The sequence below is a fragment of the Hyperolius riggenbachi genome, chromosome 8, assembly GCF_040937935.1.
Source record: "Hyperolius riggenbachi isolate aHypRig1 chromosome 8, aHypRig1.pri, whole genome shotgun sequence".
Taxonomy (NCBI): Eukaryota; Metazoa; Chordata; class Amphibia; order Anura; family Hyperoliidae; genus Hyperolius; species Hyperolius riggenbachi.
In genome coordinates this window covers 147,401,474-147,424,169 of record NC_090653.1, presented here as the reverse complement: position 1 = coordinate 147,424,169, position 22,696 = coordinate 147,401,474, and the positions used below count along the sequence as shown (strand labels likewise).

The 22,696-nt window shown below is 45.8% G+C and overlaps 2 protein-coding genes across 2 annotated transcripts in view; both read left to right on the top strand.

Annotated features, from left to right (window-relative positions):
- Positions 1-22,696, top strand: part of TMEM255A (transmembrane protein 255A) — a 96,979-nt gene that overhangs the window by 11,567 nt on the left and 62,716 nt on the right. The window lies entirely within an intron of this gene.
- Positions 17,795-18,004, top strand: LOC137528338 (thymosin beta-4). The gene has a single exon (XM_068249617.1). It carries the CDS (start codon positions 17,858-17,860, stop codon positions 17,990-17,992), a length of 135 nt encoding a protein of 44 aa, XP_068105718.1. The 5' UTR covers positions 17,795-17,857; the 3' UTR covers positions 17,993-18,004.

The window sequence follows — 22,696 nt, the reverse complement described above, 5'->3', positions numbered from 1 at the left end:
GTTAAGTGTTTGGCAAGGGGGCATGGTTCAGGTTAGGTTTGGAGGGGGTTTTCTAATGGGTTAGGCATTGGGGGTGTTTTTAAGGTTAGGAGTGGAGGGTATTTTTAGGTGTTAGGTGGGGTTGGGGGTGGTGGTTAAGGTTAGGCATCAGTAAGGGAGGGTTATGTGTGAGAGCAGTGCTATGTTAAGTTGTAGACAGAGGACAGAGGCGCTCAGCTTTGATGTTACTAGCAGATGCTTTTTTTTACTCCTATCTGTATTGCCTGAGGAAGCAGGTTTAACCTGCGAAACGTGTTGCACTTTATTTTGGAGTACCCAATAAACGTTTTTTGACTGAAAATCTACTTTCGTGTGTTCTGCTTGGAGGGGGTAAGTCCACCACTGCCTCCTCTATTACCAAATTGGTTTTTAAGCTCATTTTGTCCCTTTTATCCTTTTGGGGCCTCTGTTATCTTATTGCTACATTGAGCCCACCCTAGGTGGAGGGTTGTACCCACTTCCTTCTTCTACTACAGAGAGCGACTTCTTAATCCTGAGTGGGGTCAGGACAATCTCCCCATCTGCCTTGACAGTGGTTGCCTAATGGTAACCCTGGTTTGTATTACATTTTGAATTAGTCTATAAATCTTCCATTACCAGTACATACTACACTATATTGGGCTCTTGGTGTTCTTTTCTTCTCTAGGTTAAGTTGTAGTGTACATCGTTATTATTTACTGATATTTTACTACGATAATTTACACTTTAGAAACATAGAATATTGGTAAATTTTACTGATATTCTACTAGCTGAAATTGGGTGTCCAAATTTCTTTGCACCCCTTTTTCATGCACATGTCTGAACTACTTTGATATGTGTGACCTGTGCTGCAGCCGGTAGCGCTACTAATACATAGTGGGTGCTCTAGACTCCTCCTTACCTTTTCGCATAAAGCCCTTCTTGATCCTCCACCCCCCCTCAACTCCTTACCTGATGTATAAACATAATGGGGTCTATAATAGTCTGAATGTGTTTCATTGATTGTCGTTTTTGCCACAGCATGCTTGATTTTAAAAGATATCACACACAATTCCTGCAGAGTGCAGAGAGGAAGGTTGGTGGCATAAAAATAGAATAAACTAGCCAAATCCAAGCCTCCCATCTAACAACAATTACCCTTCTATCACTTGTATACAGTAATGCCTTTTATGGAAGCGTATTGTTTTGTTATCATTACAGGTAGATGTCCTAGTGTTTGTCATTGCTTCATAGATATTGTTTCTGAGAGCAGTGTGGAATTCTAGATGCTGCACAGTGTCTTGAATGCTTGTTAATATGCTGTGTGCCTGTTCGTCGTGATCTTATGCAGTATTGCTGCCCGAGCTGCTGTTTCTGGCTGATGTGATTAAAGGTTTTCCAAGCAGGAACAACACTCATTACGCTTTCAGCATGCGTATTCTTCCTGCTTACCTTCATATATCATTGGAGGAGCGGCACACTGCATGCCCTACATACTGTGCTGGACTTCATAGCTATTTTAATTCCATCACCTTTGTAAAAGCTAATTGCGTTTTCTTCTTCCAGGCCTTTAAAAAAATTAAATAAAAACATGGTAAGTAATCTTCATATTGCCCTCTGATAGTCACCCATTGCTAGTAATCACCCCCTCTTAATGGCCCTTATTCAAATCACTTTTTCTCCTAAATGTTCTCCTAGGTGATAGTTTCTTGGAGGTTGCCATATTTATTTCCTTTTAAATAATACCAGTTTTCCTGGCATCCTGTTGATCTTTCATGTATCAGTAGTGTCTGAATCATACACCCGAAACAAGCATATGGCAAATGTAGTCAAACATAAGGAAATCTGTATGTAAAAAAAGTACTTACCTCGGGAGAAGGAAGCTTCTGGATCTGCCCGATCCTGAGCTGGGACCCACGCACACATCAAAACAGAAACATCAGCAAATGCCACTGAATGCAGGCTCAGTAGCGAGCGGCTTTCCCCTCAGGCTCAGGCGGAAATAGCCAACCCATTTGGCTCCCCTCTACTGCACAGGCGCAAGCCACCAGCAAGCAAGAAAATACTCAATCATTTTGACTGTACTTTTCCACCTACTTTTTGGTACTTTTTCAATTGCAGAGTGCTGAAAGGTTATTCTAAACAAAAGATGAAACATAGACCCATATGGAAGTAACTTTTTCTCCTGAGTTTTCTCCTAGGAGATACTTTTTATCTTCCATGTAAAGTAACTTTTCAGCATTTTGCAAATGAAAAAGTACCAAAAAGGTGAAAAAGTACTATCAATATGATATTGAGTTTGTTCCTGCTTGCTGGTGGTTTTATAGGCATTTTATTAACAAGTTTGAAAATATCACCTGGAAGAATATTCAGGAAACTGCATATGGACCATAAACTCTTAAGAGAGAACGTTGAAGAAAAAGCGAATTGAATATTATTATTCCCAAGTGTTTCCCCTTTTCCAGTGACAAAAAGAACCAGTTCTAGGGGGGCAAGAAAAACAAGGGGTTAAAAAGCCAACACATTTAGTATGTCTAATGTATAAAAAAAACTATGTAAATGTAGTGGTAAGGTTCACAGACTTCTGTTCAGGCTATCCAAGTTTCATCTGAAGTTTACAAAGTCAGTTTTACAAACCCAGCAAGTCAGGTATAGAGATGGCCTGAACGGTTCGCCGGTGAACGGTTCCCGGCAAACTTCCAGGGTTCTCGATCGTGGAGAACCGCAAACTTTTCCGGAAGTTCGATTCGCCCCTATAGTACATCATTAGGGTCAACTTTGACCCTCTACACCACAGTCAGCAGGCACATTGTAGCCAATCAGGCTACACTCCCTCCTGGAGGCCCCCCCCCCTTATAAAAGGCAGGCAGCGTCAGGCATTTTACTCACTCATGTGCCTGCAGTAATTATAGAAGGGCGAGATGCTGCAGACTCTCGTAGGAAAAGCTCAGTTAGGCTCTTGTAGGCTTGTTAGCTTGCTCCTTGCTGATTCTTATTGCTAAAAAAAGCACCCCACAACAGCTCTTTTGAGAGCTAATCTTGTTCTTGTGATCTATTTTTTATTTGTGTGTGTGTGGCCCACTTGCATTATATTTATATACAGCCCTGTCAGTCAGTCGCAGCTGGCCTTTGGCCCCTTAATTCCTACCGTGCCACTGCCAGGCCCAGCACATTCAGTGACTAACTGTGTGTGTGACAGGCAGCTGCACATTTGTAATCCCAATCACTGCACCTGTTCACTGTTTAGTCCACCTACCTACCTACCCACGTGAGTGCACGCATTGTTAATACCACCCGTCATTGCACCTGTTCACGGTACATGTGTGTGTGTGTGACGGGCACATTTGTAATACCCAGCAGCACTACATATACCTACCTGTTGTTAAGTGTATCCACCCACCTACGTGAGCGCACGCAGTGTGCTATTTAATACCACCAGTCACTGTACCTGTTCACGGTACGTGTGTGTGACAGGTGCATATTTGTAATACCCATCACTGCATATACCTACCTGTTGTTCAGTGCACCCACCTACCTACGTGAGCACACGCAGTGTGATATACTCCGTGCATACCTGTTAACTGCACCTGTGTGACTGCACATTGTATTAGTCAAGTCAGTGCATACCTTTCACTTCATCCCCCCGATATGGACAAAACAGGTAGAGGCAGGCCACCCAGCAGGTCTGTTCGTGGTCGTGCGGCCCTGGACCAAAGTACAGTGCTCAGAAGAAGGCACGTCCCATCAACTCCCAAGATTGTCCGGACGTGGTTGACTATTTAACACAGAACACCTCATCTTCCGCAGCCACCAGCGCTACTACTAGCACCACATCCGTTCCATTTTACCCTTCGCAGGAGTTATTTGGTGGGGAATTAACCGATTCACAGCAACTACTGTTACAACAAGATGAAGGCGCTAAGCAAGTTACACAACCTCTTATGTCTGAGTTAGGCGACGCTATGGACGTAAGTTGTGAGGAGGAGGAGGATGATGAAGTACCTGCTGTTGGTGCAGTTTATGAGGTGTCTGAGACAAGTGAAGCTGGGCAGGATGATTATGATGATGACGATGATATGGATGTCACGTGGGATCCTAAGAGACAAGATGACCAAGGGGACAGTTCAGAGGGGGAGTCAGAGAGGAGTAGGAGGAGACGAGTTCCTGAAAGAAGCAGGAGGAGCTTGTCGTCAGAAACAGCTGGTGGCAGTGTCCGGCGCCATGTATCGCCACCTATGGACAGCCAGCCAACATGCCCTTCAATGTCAGCTGCTGATGCCACCATAGTGCCATCACCCCAGGGGGGGTCAGAGGTTTAGACATTTTTAAGTGTGTCTGCCTTAGATTAGAGCAATGCCATCTGTTCTCTCTGCCTCCAAAAATTGAGCAGTGGAAAGGCCAACACCCACGTAGGGACAACTGCCTTACAAAGGCACATGCAGAAAAGGCACAAACTGCAAGGGGAAGAGCACCAGAGGAAAAGCAGCACACAAAAGAAAAGCCACCCTCCTTCTCCTCTTCCTCCTTCAGGTGCGGCATCTTCAGCCGCTTTCTCCCTTGCATATTCACAATCACAGTCACCCTCCTCCACTCCGCCTCTCACCTTAAACGGTTCCTGCTCCTCTGCCCACAGCAGCAGTCCGGTGTCCATGAGGGAAATCTTTGAGCGGAAGAAGCCAATTTCTGCCAGTCACCCCCTTGCCTGGCGTCTGACAGCTGGCTTGGCGGAACTGTTAGCTCGCCAGCTGTTACCATACCAGCTGGTGGACTCTGAGGCCTTCCATAAATTTGTGGCCATTGGGACACCACAGTGGAAGATATCAGGCTGCAATTATTTCTCTAAAAAGGCGATACCCAAACTGTACCATGAAGTTGAGAGGCAAGTGGTGTCATCTCTGGCACACAGCGTTGGGTCAAGGGTCCATCTGACCACGGATGCCTGGTCTGCCAAGCACGGTCATGGCAGGTACATTACTTACAAAGCCCATTGGGTCAACCTGGTGACCGCTGACAAGCAGGGAGTACGTGGCTGTGCAGCGGACCTACTTGTGACACCTCCACGGCTTGCAGGCAGGCCTGCTGCCTTCTCCTCTTCTCCTGCTACATCCTCTTTGCTGTCGTCCGCCTCCTCCTTCTTGGCTGAGTGGCAGTTCAACTCTACTGGTGCTGCGATCTCCTCTCCAGCTACATAGCCTCAGCTCCCCAGGGCCTATTATGCATGCCAGGTATGACGGTGTCACGCCATCTTAGACATGTCTTGCCTCAAAGCGGAGAATCACACTTGAGCAGCTCTCCTGGCAGCTCTGAACAAACAGGTGGATCAGTGGCTGACCCCGCACCACCTGGAGATCGGCAACGTGGTGTGTGACAACGGCAGCAATCTCATTTCGGCTTTGAGTTTGGGAAAGTTGACACATGTACCCTGCATGGCACATGTGCTCAATCTGGTAATTCAGAGATTTGTGTCTAAGTACCCAGGCTTACAGGACGTCCTAAAGCAGTTCAGGAAGGTGTGTGGGCATTTTAGGCGGTCTTACATGGCCATGTGCACTTTGCCAATATTCAGCGGAGAAACAACTTGCCGGTGAGATGCTTCCTTTGCGATAGCCCGACTCGCTGGAATTCGACCCTCCTGATGTTCGACCGCCTGCTACAACAGGAGAAAGCCGTCAAACAGTATCTCTACAACTACAGACAAAGGACACAGTCTGGGGAGATGGGGACGTTCTGGCCGAAGTACTGGACACTGATGCAAAATGCCTGCAGGCTCATGTGGCCGTTTGAGGAGGTGACAAACCTGGTGAGTCGCAGTGAAGGCGCCATCAGCGACTTGATCCCATATACCTTCTTCCTGGAGAATGCCGTGCATAGAGTGGTGGATCAAGCTGTGGAGGAGCGTGAACAGGAACAGGAATGGGAGGAAGAGTTGTGGGATCAATTCTCAGCAGAAGCAGATGATTCCTCAACACCTGCGGCAGCACAGGGGGGGAGGAGGAGGAGGAGGAAGAGTCGTTTGGGGAAGAGGAGTCAGATGATGAGGAAGGTGTTGTTTTGGAGGAGGAGGATGCAGAAGAACAACTGCAGCAGGTGTCGCAGGGGGCTTGTGCTGCTCAACTTTCCCCTGGTATTGATCGTGGCTGGGGGGAGGAGGAGAACTTAGCTGACATCACTGAGGAAGAGCAAGAGGAGATGGATAGTACGTCTGCATCCAACTTTGTGCAGATGGCGTCTTTTATGCTGTCCAGCCTGTTGAGGGACCCCCGTATAAAAAAACTCAAGGGGAATGAGCTGTACTGGGTAGCCACGCTACTAGACCCTCGGTATAGACACAAAGTGGCCGAGATGTTTCCAAATCACCGGAAGGCAGAAAGGATGCAGCACTTGCAGAACAAGCTGGCAACTATGCTTTACAATGCGTTTAAGGATGATGTCACAGCACAACAATAAAGGTGCCACTGCCAGTAATCCTCGTCCTCCCATGTTCACGCAGGCAAGGACAGGACGCTCCAGCGATCTCATGGTGATGTCGGACATGCGGACATTCTTTAGTCCAATGCCTCGCCTTAGCCAATGCCTCCACCCTTCACCAATGCCTAGACCGGCAGGTAGCCGACTACCTGGCCTTAAGTGTGGATGTAGACACTTTGAGCAGCGATGAACCCTTGGACTACTGGGTGCGCAGGCTTGACCTCTGGTCAGAGCTGTCCCAATTTGCCATCCAACTTCTGTCTTGCCCTGCCTCAAGCGTCCTGTCAGAAAGGACTTTCAGCGCAGCTGGAGGCATTGTCACTGAGAAGAGAAGTCGCCTAAGTCACAAAAGTGTTCAGTACCTCACCTTTATCAAAATGAATGAGGCATGGATCCCGGATGGCTACTGCCCGCCCAAAGACTAAGTCAGTCCCCGCACACAGCATCTCTGCCTGCAGGCCGCTTGACTGCCTTCTCTGCCACCACCAACAGGGTCCAGGACTCCAGGCAGATTCCTGAATTTTTAAGGCCGCTGCTAGCAGCGGCAGCTATAATAATTTTTGTGGTGCATGTACACGCCTGCCTCATTTTTCTGGCTGCACTGCGGCTGCAACAACAAAACAAAAGGCATGTTCTTGTGTCAATTCCCCTTGGAAGGAGCTTGTGTATCACAATAAAGCCATGACCGCCGGCTATATGAGTGTCTCAGGGGGTGGCACACTAAAGATAATAATGTTGTTGCTTCATTGTGGGCAGACCAAATTCGATCAGCTGGACAATCACTGTTGTTCTGTCATTGAGCTACCTCAGCCTGGCGACCATATGGGCTTGAAAACCGCTATCGCCTGCACTCTCGCCTTGGTGCGCACCAGTCCAGCACGGCCATCACAATACAAACATCTGTTTGCGGTGCGTTACACAGTGAGTTTGGTGTGTCAGTGTGAAGCAATACTCTAATTACACTCCCTGATTGATGTATACACATGCAAGATGTTTTAAAGCACTTTAGGCCTCCAATTTAGCATGCAATGTGATTTCTGCCCTTAAAACGTTGCTTTGCGTCAAATCCAGATTTTTCCCCGGGACTTTTGATGACTATCCCACTCATCCATGCAAAAACTCAGATTTTAGACGCCTTGAAACATCTTTTCCATCACTTTTGTGGCCAGCATAAATGTTTCAGGTTTTCAAAGTTCGCCTCCCCATTGAAGTCTATTGCGGTTCTCGCACGTTTACGGAGGTTCGCAAACCTAAAATCGGAGGTTTGGGCCATCTCTAGTCAGGCAATACAAAATGATTTGTGCAAATACCGCTAATGTGCATTTCACAAAATGCATTGCAAATCACAACATATTCTACAGAATGTACATTAGAAGAAACAAGCTGAAGAAATACGCTGAACATATAAGAATTAAACTTTGTATATGTAACGATCGGTGTAGCACAGAGAGGATCTGATTACCGGTGATCTGCAGTATCACTGGAAATACAGATATATACCAGATTATAGATGATCTGCAGTATCACCGATAATCCGATATACAAGCTAACCTCTGGACACCTAAGCAGAGTGTTTGGTGCAAACAGTAGTAATGAGAGGACTGAGCCTCAGAGCAGTAAGGAGTACTGCCCAATTCCTTCTGGACTCTCCCGGAGGGAGGAGTCAGGCTGAGAGAAGGAACGACAGAACGAGAGTGACACTCAAGAGGGAGTGTCACTATCAGGACTGGGAACCGCCTCTAACAGTAAGGTCGGTTCTCGAGGTCGGACGAGCCAGGTCGTAAACACACGGACAGATAAAGTACAGTTTAAGGAGGCAGAGACAAAAGTCTGAAGTACAAGCAGGGTTCGGCAACAGGGTATCAGAAATATCGAGGTACAAAATCAGAAGGCAGAAGCAGAGTCTAAGGACGAGCCGGGGTTCGGCAACAGAGTATCAGAAAGACAAAGTACAGGATCAGAATTCAGGAGAATGGTCAGGCAGGCAGAAGGTCATAACAGATAATCACAATCAAACTAGTACTTTAAACTATCAACAAATCTAGCTAAGTGTAGGATTACAGCTCCAGCTGGTCCCGGCACACTTTCGGATCTGACTCAGGTCTGCGTGCTACCACGTAATGATTGCAACGCCAGACAACCAGCAACTGAACAGCCAGCAGTATATATACACAGCCACTCTCCAGCCCCTCCCTAAGTGCTGGACCAATGAGAGGGCTCAGAATTGTCAGCTGACCAGCTTGGTCAGCTGACCTACTTCTGTCCGCTATATAAGCTTTGCCTCAGTGCGCGCGCGTGTCAGTCTGAATCTTGGACGACTATCAGTCCCAGCCACACCAGTACTGCCTTGCAATGTATCCAGTGAACCGAGCATGGGAGCCGCCTCTAATGCGGATTCCGCCGCTTCCAATGCGGATTCCACCGTTCCCAATGCGGATTCCGGCGCTCTGCCTATGCGGCATGCGGCGGTTTTTCGTTGTGACGTCATGCTGGACGCGGAAACAGCCGCCTCACCCTGAGAGACGGCGGCTTTTCCGCGTTTCCTCACAGTATACTATGTTGTTAATATGTCAATATACAAAGAAGAAGAAAATACATGATGTAGTCTTGCTGGTTTACAGTTTTATTTGTGACCATAATACAACTGGTGGTGAGACTACAGATTGTTGGCCCGGACTGTTGTGCAATTGCTTATTAGCTGACCTGTGCACTGAAGCGTTGCAGGAGGGTTAAGCCATCTCCAATGTAATTATTACAAGACAGTGAAACATAAATCTCCCTTGTGGTCCTCTTCAAAGTAGAGGGACATTACAGTGTGACAAGTGTCATAATTAGACTGATCAGTCACAGGTCATTTATGATTTGATTTCCTGCTGAGAACATGACTTGGAGCTGGATATGGTGCATACAGAAGCTGATTGATACGGTGCCACAGGTGACAATTTTCATGCATATTGTGCTACCAGTAAAATCCTCAGCTTTAGTATCATCTGATAGCCTCAGAAACATATATTAACACTAAGGTCCAGCTGGTTTAAAGACCAGGACATTTCGGATGCTTTTATGGACTTCTGATTTTACTGCATTTTCCAAGGATTACTCTAACAATTGCCATGGATACCCTATGTAAAAAGAAAAGAAAGAAAGAGTTATATCTCTGTTATGTGGGCATCATCAGTGGTCTTCGCTTAGGCCTAGAGTTCAGCAAAATATACAGTACCCCAGATTACTGTCCACTTGGAGGTTATACGCCCTCTTTAAAGAGTAACTGTTAGGCATAAAATACAAAATCAATTCTCTATTGCAAATTGTTACATGGGTAAAAAGGATGCTAACCAGGGAATTCAAAAGTTTAAAATCAATCTTCTTTTCCAAATAGGTTTTTTTCTCCCCATGCCTACAGGCTCTAACTTCATACAAAGACGCAAAAGAGAAGTGACATGGCATGCTGAATCAGCCTGATTCTCTGAAGCCTCTGTCACTCACCTCTCTCCTCTCTGATTGACCATGTGGTCTCCCCTTCACTGTGGTGGTCGCAGCGGCTGCTAGGGCGCAGGGAGGGGGGCAAGAGGCTGTCTCCTGTCACTGTCCTCGGCCGCCCTCCTGTTCAGTGTCATGTCCCCCTCTCCACACTCTTGCCGCCCGCTGCATTCTCCCTCCACCCCACACTACACATTGGGGAAAGATAAAGGCGGCGCACACAGACTCCACTAATAATGGTTCCAGGCGCTGCAGTTCCCTTCTGTACTCTCTGCACTACCGTCGGCGGAGAATAGATGGGAACAGCAGCGCTTGGATCCATTAGTAGGTGAGTCTGTGCCTGCTGCATTTACTCCTCCCTCCTGTGCTCAGAATCATTGCGGGGAGAAAGGGGATGCGAGGGGGGGGGGGCAATCTTTTAACCCGAGGACACAAGATGGCCACTGCCAGGACCTGGATTATCATTATTAAAATGGAAAAATCACTAAAATCCAAAACGTGGATAGTGCAATACATAAGCAGAGCAAGTATTTATCTACTGTAATGATCTGCTCTGCTGTCTGCACAGGCAGGCAGCTTTTTGACCATTTTTCAGGTCTGCATGCTGCAGGTCCCTGGAAAGGAGACCTGTTTTCAAATTTGCTGTTCTAGTGAGGGATTTGCATTCACTCATCTGGTTATTGATAGCTCTGCCTATTTTGAAAGCTTGCAGTATAAATGCCATTTTCTCCCAGAATTCCCTGCTGGTCATTAAGGTTTGGTTCTGCTGGACTTACCTTGAGTTTTAGCCCCTCTGCTAACTGTTTGCTAAATATTGTCTTAGTGTAGTTATTCTTTGGAGTGCTATAGCATTCCGTCTAGCGCAGTCAGGTTGTTTATTATCTGTATTGCCTTGTTCTGTCTTATCCGTTGTGATTGCACTTTCTCCAGCGGCGGCTGACAGTGAATCACTCTGTCTGTTTGGATCGCATTCGCCCTGGCGGTAGAGGCGGTGGATCTTTCTGTGTTCTGTCCTGGAGTGTAGGCCAGAGCAGCGGTTACTACTGGTTGCTCCATCTGTCTGTCTGTTGGGATCGCATTCGCCTTAGCGGTAGAGATGGTGGATCTCTCGGTACTCTGTCTGGGAGTGTAGCCAGAGCAGCGGTTGCTACTGGTTACTCCTTTTGTCTGTCTTGTCCAGGAACGAACGCTTGCTGTTGTCTGGGTGAGGCAACCGATTAGCAAGCGTTCACGTTCTTTGTTGTTTGTTTTCTTTTTTCGTGTTTCATTTGTAGTCAGGGTTGGTACGCTTTGTCGCTGTTGCGCTTAACGTGCGGTGACCGTGCATTGCACGCGCTTTGTCGCTATTGCGCTTAACGTGTGGTGACCGCGTGTAGCTAGTCCTGTTTGTTCTTTCGTGTTGGATATTAGTTGTTATTGGTTCTGTCTTTATTCATCCTATGATCTGTCTTTACTCTGTCTTGTGTCTCTACTAGCAATCGCTATTCTTGCGATTGCTTTCTCACTATGGTCTTCGCTGTTGTATGTCAACCGTCGCTGGGTGGCGACTAGATTGGTGGACATACATACATTCTGTCTCTGTGCTCACTCTCTCCCTAGAGGCTATCTTGCTCTGTATTGCTTCATTTCGTACAATTTCCATCTGGCATCTGTGGCTGTGCAGAGGGTTTATTCCTCTGCACTCCACAGCTCCATCTGCCGGTTGGAATTCCTCTCTACAGGTGCACTTGCACCAAAGCTGGGTTCCCTTTCCAAGCGCTTGTGGAGGGTTTTCGCAGTGTCAGCGCATATATTGTGCGCTGACCTTGGAGATAATTCCACATTCGTGACATCTACTTACACGTGTTTTTGTGGGGGTGGGGGCATATTATGACTAATAGTTTCTCTTTAAAAGGAAATAAATATGTCGGCCTCCATATCCCTCTCACTTCAGTTGTACTTTAATTTCATGTGAAGACTGGCCTGAGATGCTGCTGAGCTAGGAGTGAGATTGGGACCTCTGTGTAACACGGGAATTGCCTGTTCAGTGGCTGCTCGGCATCTTTTGTGTGATCATTGCTCATATCTGGCAACAAGACCCTTTCCCAGCAACATGGCTCCTCTCTAGCAGAGTGTCAGCTACCCTATCTGGTACCTCTTTGCATGGCACCCGGCTGGCTCCCGGTAATACGGCACTTTCCTGGCAACATGATACTCTACTGGGCAGCATCGCAGGGATGCAGATATAAGCTGTTTTTCCAATGTTGATGTGACAAACTGATATTTCCCTCAGACTGCAGCTTCAAACACCTGCTGCAACTCAATACTTGCTCCAGGCGGCAGAGACTGGAAGTTTCCAGGCAGCTGAAAATATCTAAATGACATATCAGTGCAATTATTTTATGTTTACTTCATGCATTAGGAAATACTACTGCTACAAAAACATTTCATATTTCTATTGATATTTCGCAGTTATTTATTATTTTATTTTATTTTACGTATTTATATAGCAGTTAGTGTTGAATGCATGTTTGATGCATTGTGAAAGAACCAAAGCCCCTGAATATACTCACAAACAGCTGTTTTACACCCAAAATCTCCCAAAAATCTGTAGTGCTTGGTGATTGCGATTTTTCGGCAATTGCATCTGTGATTCTTGCTTTTCGGGAGCAAGGATCGCACCAAAAATGTTACATGCAGTGCTTTTGCGATCGTAACGCTGCAGTGTGAATACTCTGAGGGAGACAACTGCACCCGTGATTTAACTGATCACCTTGGGCTGTTTTGCACCGACAATTGCCCCCCAAAATTGCAATCTAGTGCTTATTGAGCACGATTTTTTTGGCAGTTGCATTTGTGATTCTCTTTTCAGGAACATTTGCAGTTCGATTGCTCCCAACGTGCTAAATGCAGAGCTTTTGCAATTGCAACAGGATCCCCACGCTGCATTGTGAATGCTTCCATAGGTAGACGCTGCAGTAGCGATTTGATGATCACAAATTGCAGCGCAATCGTCCCCCAATAGCCTCTAGTGTAAAAAGCCTTAAGAGTTTTATTCTCTTTTGTTATAAAGATAAACTGCAGACTCCACTGAGGAGAGGTGCAATCACCATCCAATCTTTTAAACGTTTACTTTGGTCACAGTATATTCTCCTTCAGAGGCCTCTAGTGGATGACACCTGAATGGCAATTAAGGCATAGTAAGACTGATTTGGCGGGTGTTTGTCACATTGCCACTAATGTGAAAAACTAGAGGCTTCTGAAGGCAAACACACTGTGAGCAAAGTAAATGTTTAAAGAGTCTCTGTGCTAAGAAAAAAGGCCCCTGAGGGAGTACTCACCTCGGGAGGGGGAAGCCTCTGAATCCTATTGAGGCTTCCCCCGTCCTCCTCCGTCCCACGGTGGTCTCACTCTGGCCCACGGAAAGCACAGCCGACAATTTGTCAGGCTGTGCAATATTTACCTTCCTGTTCCAGCGGGGGCGCTGTTGCGGCTCTCCACTCGTAAATAGGAGGTAATAGCGATCTCAGTTGGGTCCGCTCTACTGTGCAGGCACAGGAGACTTGCGCCTGCGCAGTAGAGCGGACCCGACTGGGATCGGATATTTCCTCCTATTTCTGAGCCGAGAGCCGCTACTGCACCTGCACTGGAGCCGGGAAGGTAAATATTTACATGGCCGCCCTTCCTGGACCAGCAGCGAGACCACCGTGGTACGGAGGAGGACGGGAGAAGCCTCAATAAGATCCAGAGGCTTTCTGCTCCCGAGGTTAGTAGCCCCCAGGGGCATTTTTTCTTAGTACAGATCCTTTTTTAAGATTGGATGGTGTGCCCATACATGATACAATCTCGACTGTTATTGCTTTTACGCTGGAAATCTGGTAAATGTGCTGCCACCACTCTCCAGATTAAAACGAGGTGGAGAGACCTCAGACCAGCTATTCCTGAAAGGAAGAAAACGGTTATTTGCAACCTAACTAGCAATTAACAATTTATAAAGATAAGTCAAAGCGGTAGTGTGTCTCTTCTGAGTTGAAAGAGTTCTAGCATGGATCAGAATAATCAGGTGACGAGGGCAAAAACTGAAACAAATAAATCATTATTTTTAGTATATAAACTATACACAAAAAATACATTAAAACTGCCAAACAAATATATCTACAGTAGCAGTTGAACAGATTGGTTGGATAGAAATACAGAACAGAAAAACAAAGAATTGTCTGAAAAGTTTAAAATATTGTGTTTAGCTGTGTCTAATAAGCGGTATAGCCTTTGTGCTAAGTAATCCAAAGTATTGCGTTTTGGCCTGTGTCCGGCTGGCCTGTCAATAGATGGAATTTTGGCAAATGATGAACAAAGGATGCAAAGGATCTGTGGTGGTAGGTCTGGAAAGGCTTATCCGGATGGGAGGGGCTAATGCCCTCCCAGCAAGAAGCGAAACTTAAGCCCCCTTTCAGACAGGGAGAAATCTGGCAGATTGCCTGTTAGGCCTGGTCCACACTGTTAGGCCTAGTGCACACCAAAAACCGCTAGCAGATCCGCAAAACGCTAGCGTTTTTTGAAGTGTTTTTTCCTATTATTATGAAGCGTTTTGCTAGCGTTTTGCGGTTTTGTGTAGCGTTTTTTTGTGTAGCAGATTACAAATATTGTTACAGTAAAGCTGCTACTGAACAGCTACTGTAACAAAAACGCCTGGAAAACTGCTCTGATCTGGCTTTTTATCAAGCGTTTGCGTTTTTCCTATACTTAACATTGGAGGCAGAAACGCCTCCGAAATCCAAAAAAATGCTGCAGCCCGGGAGTGTGCGTTTCTGCAAAATGCCTACCGCTCTGGAGTGCACCAGCCCATTGAAATACATTACCCAAGCGTTTCCACATCCGCAAGAGGTTCTAAAAACGCTACTAAAACCGCTCGGTGTGCACTAGACATTAAGGTGCATACACACGTCTGATTTTATGCCCGATTGTTGTTCAAACCGAACGTTTTGAACGACTTGTGATTCAAACAAAAGGTCGTTCAGACTCCTTGTACACACAGGCAAACGTTTGAAATGATAATTACAGCTAATTTAACCACTTCCCAACTGAGGGGTTTTACCCCCTGACCACCAGAGCAATTTTCACCTTTCAGCGCTCCTTCCATTCATTCGTCTATAATTTTATCATTACTTATCGCAATGAAATGAACTATATCTTGTTTTTTTCGCCACCAATTAGTCTTTCTTTAGGTGGGACATTATGCCAAGAATAATTTTATTCTAAATGTGTTTTATGGGAAAATAGGAAAAAATGTGGGAAAAAATTATTATTTTTCAGTTTTCGGCCTTTATAGTTTTTAAATAATGCATGCTACTGTAATTAAAACCCATTAAATGTATATGCCTATTTATCCCGGTTATAAAACCGTTTAAATTATGTCCCTATCACAATGTTTGCCGCCAATATTTTAATTGGAAATAAAGGTGCATTTTTTTCAGTTTTGCGTCCATCCCTAATTACAAGCCCATAGTTTATAAAGTAACAGTGTTATACCCTCTTGACATAAATATTTAAAAAGTTCAGTCCCTAAAGTAACTATTTATGTATTTTTTTTTAAATTGTAAATTTTTTATTTATTTTTTTAATTACAAAAAAATAATAATTGGGGAGTGTGGGAGGTAAGGAGTTAATTTTTTATGTAAAACTAGTTTATTTGTGTGTAAAAAATGGTTAGGGTGTAGTTTTACTATTTGGCCACAAGATGGCAACAGTAACTTTTTGTTTCATGCGACCTGCAAGCGTCCTTCCGGACGCTTGCAGGAAGTAGAAAGAGGCTGGGACTTTGTTATTGCTCACAATGATCGCGCTGCTCAGCCGAGCGGCAGCGGATCATTGCGGGGCTTAGATCAACGAACGGGAATGGATTTTCCCGTTCGTTGATCTCTGGGCGAGCGGGCGGCGGCTTGTTTAGTAGCGGCGGGCAGCGTGTTTACGAGCGGGAGCGCGGGCAGCGGCGGGAGTGCGCAAAGTACGGATTTCTCCGTCCCTGGGGGTTAAAGGATGGAAGAAGGGACGGAGAAATCCGTACGGGCGGGGGTAAAGTGGTTAAAGGTCGTTTGACTTGTTAGTGGACTGGATAGAACAATGGACCAGATCAAAAGACTGATCAAACAACTTGTTTGTGTCAAAGTAATAAACTTTCAAATAAAAAGTTGTTTGTACACATGTACGGACCTAAAGGTCCGCTCAGCGGATCGTTCAGAAACAGCCTCATCAGTCCGCCGACAGCGCGTACACACGCGCATACTGTCGGCTAAAGACCGCCCAGTGGGAGGGTCCAGCGGACCCATCGTTGCATTTAGTAGTGCGTGTGTACTCGTTTGAACAACAGTTAGTCCATGGATCCGCCGACCGGATCAGTCAAAACTTCTGCTATCAGTCTAACGATCAAACGTACGCACGCGAATTCGCATGGATGACGCTGTATGCGAATTTATCCATGGCAGTGCCGGTGTGCTGTTCCATTGATTTCCATGCGAATTCGCATGAAAATTCGCATTCCAAAGCCGCAGGCGATTTCCCTATTAAATACATTCGCGGCGATTCGCATGCATTCCACACGCAGGCGAATTCTGAGGGCTCTGCCGTGCAGAAAAATTCTGCACAGAAAAACGCTCAGGAAAACTGACAAGTGAAAACAGGCCCATTCACTTGTATTGGCTATGCGAATCTGCATGCAGGAAATGCATGCAGATTCGCGATAGTGGAAACGGGCCCTTAAGGTGGCCACACACCATACAATTTTTTAAATATCTGTTCAATTTAAGAATTGCAATACATTTTTCTGACTGATTTCAAAACTGATTTCTGACTAGTGGCTAAAAAACCCATGAAATATGAAGAAATATGAATTGTAGGTTTTGACTGGCATACCAACAGAATAGCTGTCCCTTGTAGAAGCAGTTGTGTGAAGAGAAGCAGAGACAAGAATCAGTAACTCTCCTTTGAGCTCTGACTGATTTCAAAAATATGACCAATGTACCACACACATATGTTCAATTTTTTCCTCAATTATGATAAAAATGATTGGAAACTTGCTAGGGTGTGTATACTAACCCTCCTGGCGGTTTATTAAAATCCGCCAGGGGGCAGCACAGCCGTTTTTTTTGTTATTTTTTTTTTTTTTATATCATGTAGCGAGACAAGGTCTTGCTACATGATAGCCGCTGCTCAGCGGCATACCCCCAGCCCCTCCGATCACCTCCGTCTCCGGCAATTGGAGATCAAAGAACGGGATCTACTGGAGGGCTTCCCCCGTCGCCATGGCGACGGGCGGGATGACGTCAAAGGGGACTCTGATCCATCCCTCAGCGCTGCCTGGCACTGATTGGCCAGGCAGCGCATGGGGTCTGGGGGGGAGGGGGTGGCAGTGGCGCGACGGATAGCGGCGGATCGGCGGGGAGCGGCAGCGATCGGATTGCACACGCAGCTAGCAAAGTGCTAGTAGCGTGTACCGCCAGGAAGGTTAATAAATTAGCAATCCAACACACACCATACAATCTATAGTAGAAATTGAAGAGAAAGATCTGGCATTCCGGATCAATTTAAATCGAAAAAAACAGGAAATCCAATTGGATTTTTTAGTCGAATGAAAAAAAAGCTTTCAATTTTTTTCGAGATATACGATCGTTTTTATCGAATTACTGTAAAATCGGATCGTTTTATTGTGTTGTGTGTGGCCACCTTTAGACCTGGAACTGAATCTCTTTAATGTTCTTATTTTTTTTTTTTTTTTAAAGCGCTCACAAAATCACTTCCTATACCTGCTATTGAATCACAAACGCTCAGAAAATGTTTCAATCGTTTGCGATTGAAAAGAAAGCTCAAAACACTCTGGGCTGCATCTAGGAGGATTAGATTTGCTTCTTGTGCTTTATCTAGCTGATCAACCTACAAAATGTCTGACAAACCAGATATGGCTGAGATTGAGAAATTTGATAAGGGTAAGCTGAAGAAGACGGAAACACAGGAGAAAAACCCCCTCCCATCTAAAGAAACAATTGAACAAGAGAAGCAACAGACTGAATCCTAATTAATCCCATCACTCAAATGCACTGTACATTCCACAAGCATTGCCTTCTTATTTTTCTTCTTTTAGCTGTTTAACTTTGTAAGAAATAACTAAGATACAAAGGGGTTGGAATCACATTTACTATGCTGCCCGTTCCACCGACAGAAAAGTTACAAAACATAAAAATATCAAAGAACTACTGAACACTGAATGAAGGCGCTGCCTTTCCATCTGCCTGTCTGGCTGGCTTGGGTTCTGGCGGCATGGAAGACCCTGCATGATGAAAGGAGATCTTGAATGGAACTACACAAATTTAACACGTGGTGGCGATTTGAAGGGAAAGCTGCACCAAGGTCCGGCGAGCTGTAAAATGCTGTCAAATCGAGTGCCATTTTATTTGAAAAGAAAGCTCATGGCTCATGTGAGAACACTCACTTTAAAATCCATTGCTCAAGTGCTTTTAAAAATCACCAGCGCTAAAAAAATCGAAAACGCGCTCATAGTGTGAACAAGCCCTAAGGCCTCGTTCACATCAGGGACGTTTCTGTGCGCTTTCCACAGCGCACTGCCCTGTGCATTCAGCAAGGTATTGATTTTTCCATGTAACTAAATGTAGCTGGTTCACATCTATGTGCTGCGCTGAGCAGCGTTACAAAAACGTAGTGTTGCATGCATTTCTGTGCGCTGAGGGCCTTTTTCCACTAGCCTGCGATTTGCGATTTGCTTCTGATCGCAAATTGCAAGGTACATTAAACTAATGGAAACTGCAGCAGCAATTTCCATTAGTGCGATCCGATTGCGATGCGATTTTGGTCAAAGCACAATGCAATTGAGCTGGACTATAATGAGTATAGTAGCTCAATCGCAAATGCAATCGCATGGTGGAAATTGAAACGCGATTGCGATCGCGATCGGAATCACAATCGCAATCGCGATCGCATTTCATAGTGGAAAAGAGCCCTTAGGGCCCTTTTCCACTATGAAATGCGATCGCGATTGCGACCGCTATTCTAATCGCGATCGCAATCGAGTTTCAATTTCCACCATGCGATTGCGATTGAGCTACTATACTCATTATAGTCCAGCTCAATCGCATACAAAACGCGGCAGGACGACGATTGCGCTTTTACCAAAATCGCATCGCAATCGGATCGCACTAATGGAAATTGCTGCTGCAGTTTCCATTCGTTTAATGTACCTTGCGATTTGCGATCAGAAGCAAATTGCAGGCTAGTGGAAAAAGGCCCTTAGACTGTGGCCTCAATTCACTAAGCAGTGTAGACTAGTCTACTGATGGTTTTTAGTCTACTGATGGTTTGGTATACTGTTTTAGACCTGTTTTTAGACCTGGTCTAACATTCAGCAATTACACAATTCACAAAGGCAAACAAGGAGTAACCACGCCCAGTTTTTCTGACAGAGATTAGACCAGCTGATTTCTTGTTGGTAAAGTAAAGGTGTGTACAAATGCACTACTGTAATGAATGACTGGTCCGTCAGACCCTCCTGCTGGGTGGGCGTTCTGCCGACAGTAGAGTGCGTGTACAGTCTGTCGGCAGACTGATAAGGCTGTTTCTGAACAATCCGCTCAGCGCATCGTTCAGAAACAGCCTTATTAGTCTTACCGACACACTGCCCAGTATAGATGCCCCTAGTATAGACAGTATAGTTGATCCAGTATATCTGGTATAGTTGCTCCCAGTGTAGATAGTGTAGTTGCCCCAGTATATCTAGTATAGTTGCTCCCAGTGTAGTTAGTATAGTTGCCCCAGTATAGCTAGTATAGTTGCCCCCAGTGTATGTAGTATAGTTGCTTCAGTATAGGTAGCGTAGTTAGCTCCAGTATCGGAAGCTTGGAAGGAGGGGCAGCGGGGACAGTTTCGGGGAGGGGGCCAGACCCCCAGTCCCACTCATCTTGGCCCCCTCCTTCCACGCTCTTCCCCCTCCATATATTAAATCAGTGACGGGCAGGGAATGTCTCGCCTCAGTCCTGTGTTCCTGGCACTGGAGCACTGCATCACCGCCACGTACCATAGGTCTCCGCCTTCAATGCCCTCACTGTGCTTCCTGATTAGTGAAAGCATAGTGAACAGCATTGAAGGTGGAGACCTATGGCACGTGACGATGACGCAGCGCTCCAACGCCTGGAACGCAGGGGTGAGGTGATTCACTCCCTGCCACGCCTGCCTGCCGCTGATTAAATATCTGGAGGGGGGAGAGCATGGAAGGAGGGGACCCAGGTGAGGGGGAATCTGCCCCCGCGCCGCTGTCCCTGCTGCCCCTCCTTCTTGCGCTGCTTCCTCTCCTGCTCGTGGCCTCTGTGGAAGGCCTTTTTGACACCCCCTCCCTGTCTGTCACCCAGAGCGCCACGCCCTTTGGCGCCCCTGTCCCTGAGTGTTACAGACTTTGCTTAGCTGGATTCAGTGTGCAGGACTGACCAACAGTTACCATAAACATTTATCTATAGTTACTGCTTCTAAACGGGGCATCAAACCAAATGCTGGGAGGAACAAGATACGTACATTTGGGACACACCCATATGATATTGGATCTTCTTTTTTAATTTTTCTACTGGTACATGACCAAGTATAATAATTTTTGTATAACTAGAGATTTTTTTTTCATATACAGTATTGTTAGGACTTATTTGAAAATCAGATTATATTTTAAGTTAGATTCATGTTAAAATATGAAAAATGTTAAAGCCAATGGTTACCAGTTTAAAAATAAAAAAGTCAGATACTCACCTAAGGAGAGGGAAGGCCCGGTCCTAATGAGCCTTCCCTCTCCTCTCCCGGTGCCCTCGGTGCTGCGCTGGCTCCCCCGTTCGCGTCCGCCGCCGCAGGGACTTCGGAGGTCTTCGGGAGCACTCGGGCTTCCGAAGACGGGCCGCTCCATACTACGCACTAGCGAGTGCGTCATAGAGGGCGCATGCGTAGTATGGAGCGGTCCGTCTTCGGGAGCCCGAGTGCTCCCGAAGGCTTTCGAAAGCTCCCTTCGGCTGTGGAAGTGGCAGTATTTGATCGAACTGGTCGAATACTGCTACGGGGGATCCTGCGCGGGACCGGGCACCGGGAGAGGAGAGGGAAGGCTCATTAGGACCGAGCCTTCCCTCTCCTTAGGTGAGTATCTGACTTTTTGATTTTTAAACTGGTAAACATTCACTTTAAAGGGTTTTTGAACTTTGAAGCGCCACTGTAATTTACCTTCATCAACGTGAGTGCTTTGAACATTTGTCTTGTTCATTCTTGAATTGAGTTGGACTGTAAACTCCTGCCTGATTCATATTCACTGTATTCAAATGTAAGCAAAAGTTTTTGGTTTGGCATTTCACTGTAATGTAACCTTTGTGTTTTACATGTTTACTGCCCAAATTTCTCTGGGCTACACACCACCTTAAAAGGAACCCGAGGTGTGAGACCTATGGAAGCTGACATACAGTGGCTTGCAAAAGTATTCGGCCCCCTTGAAGTTTTCCACATTTTGTCACATTACTGCCACAAACATGAATCAATTTTATTGGAATTCCACGTGAAAGACCAATACAAAGTGGTGTACACGTGAGAAGTGGAACGAAAATCATACATGATTCCAAACATTTTTTACAAATCAATAACTGCAAAGTGAGGTGTGCGTAATTATTCAGCCCCCTGAGTCAATACTTTGTAGAACCACCTTTTGCTACAATTACAGCTGCCAGTGTTTTAGGGTATGTCTCTACCAGCTTTGCACATCTAGAGACTGAAATCCTTGCCCATTCTTCTTTGCAAAACAGCTCCAGCTCAGTCAGATTAGATGGACAGCGTTTGTGAACAGCATTTTTCAGATCTTGCCACAGATTCTCGATTGGATTTAGATCTAGACTTTGACTGGGCCATTCTAACACATGGATATGTTTTGTTTTAAACCATTCCATTGTTGCCCTGGCTTTATGTTTAGGGTTATTGTCCTGCTGGAAGGTGAACCTCCGCCCCAGTCTCAAGTCTTTTGCAGACTCCAAGAGGTTTCCTTCCAAGATTGCCCTGTATTTGGCCCCATCCATCTTCCTATCAACTTTGACCAGCTTCCCTTTCCCTGCTGAAGAGAAGCATTTCCAGAGCATGATACTGCCAGTGCCACCACCATATCTGACAGTCGGGATGGTGTGTTCTGAGTGACGTGCAGTGTTAGTTTTCTGCCACACATAGCGTTTTGCATTTTGGCCAAAAAGTTCCATTTTGATCTCATCCGACCAGAGCATCTTCTTCCACATGTTTGCTGTGTCCCCCACATGGCTTGTGGCAAACTGCAAACAGGACTTCTTATGCTTTTCTGTTAACAATGGCTTTCTTCTTGTCACTCTTCCATAAGAGCCAACTTTGTGCAGTGCACGACTAATAGTTGTCCTATGGACAGATTCCCCCACCTGAGCTGTAGATCTCTGCAGCTTGTCCAGAGTCACCACGAGCCTCTTGACTGCATTTCTGATTAGCGCTCTCCTTGTTTGGCCTGTGAGTTTAGGTGGATGGCCTTGTCTTGGTGGGTTTACAGTTGTGGCATACTCCTTCCATTTCTGAATGATCGCTTGAACAGTGCTCCGTGGGATGTTCAAGGCTTTGGAAATCTTTTTGTAGCCTAAGCCTGCTTTACATTTCTCAATAACTTTATCCCTGACCTGTCTGGTGTGTTCTTTGGACTTCATGGTGTTGTTGCTCCCAAGATTCTCTTAGACAACCTCTGAGGCCG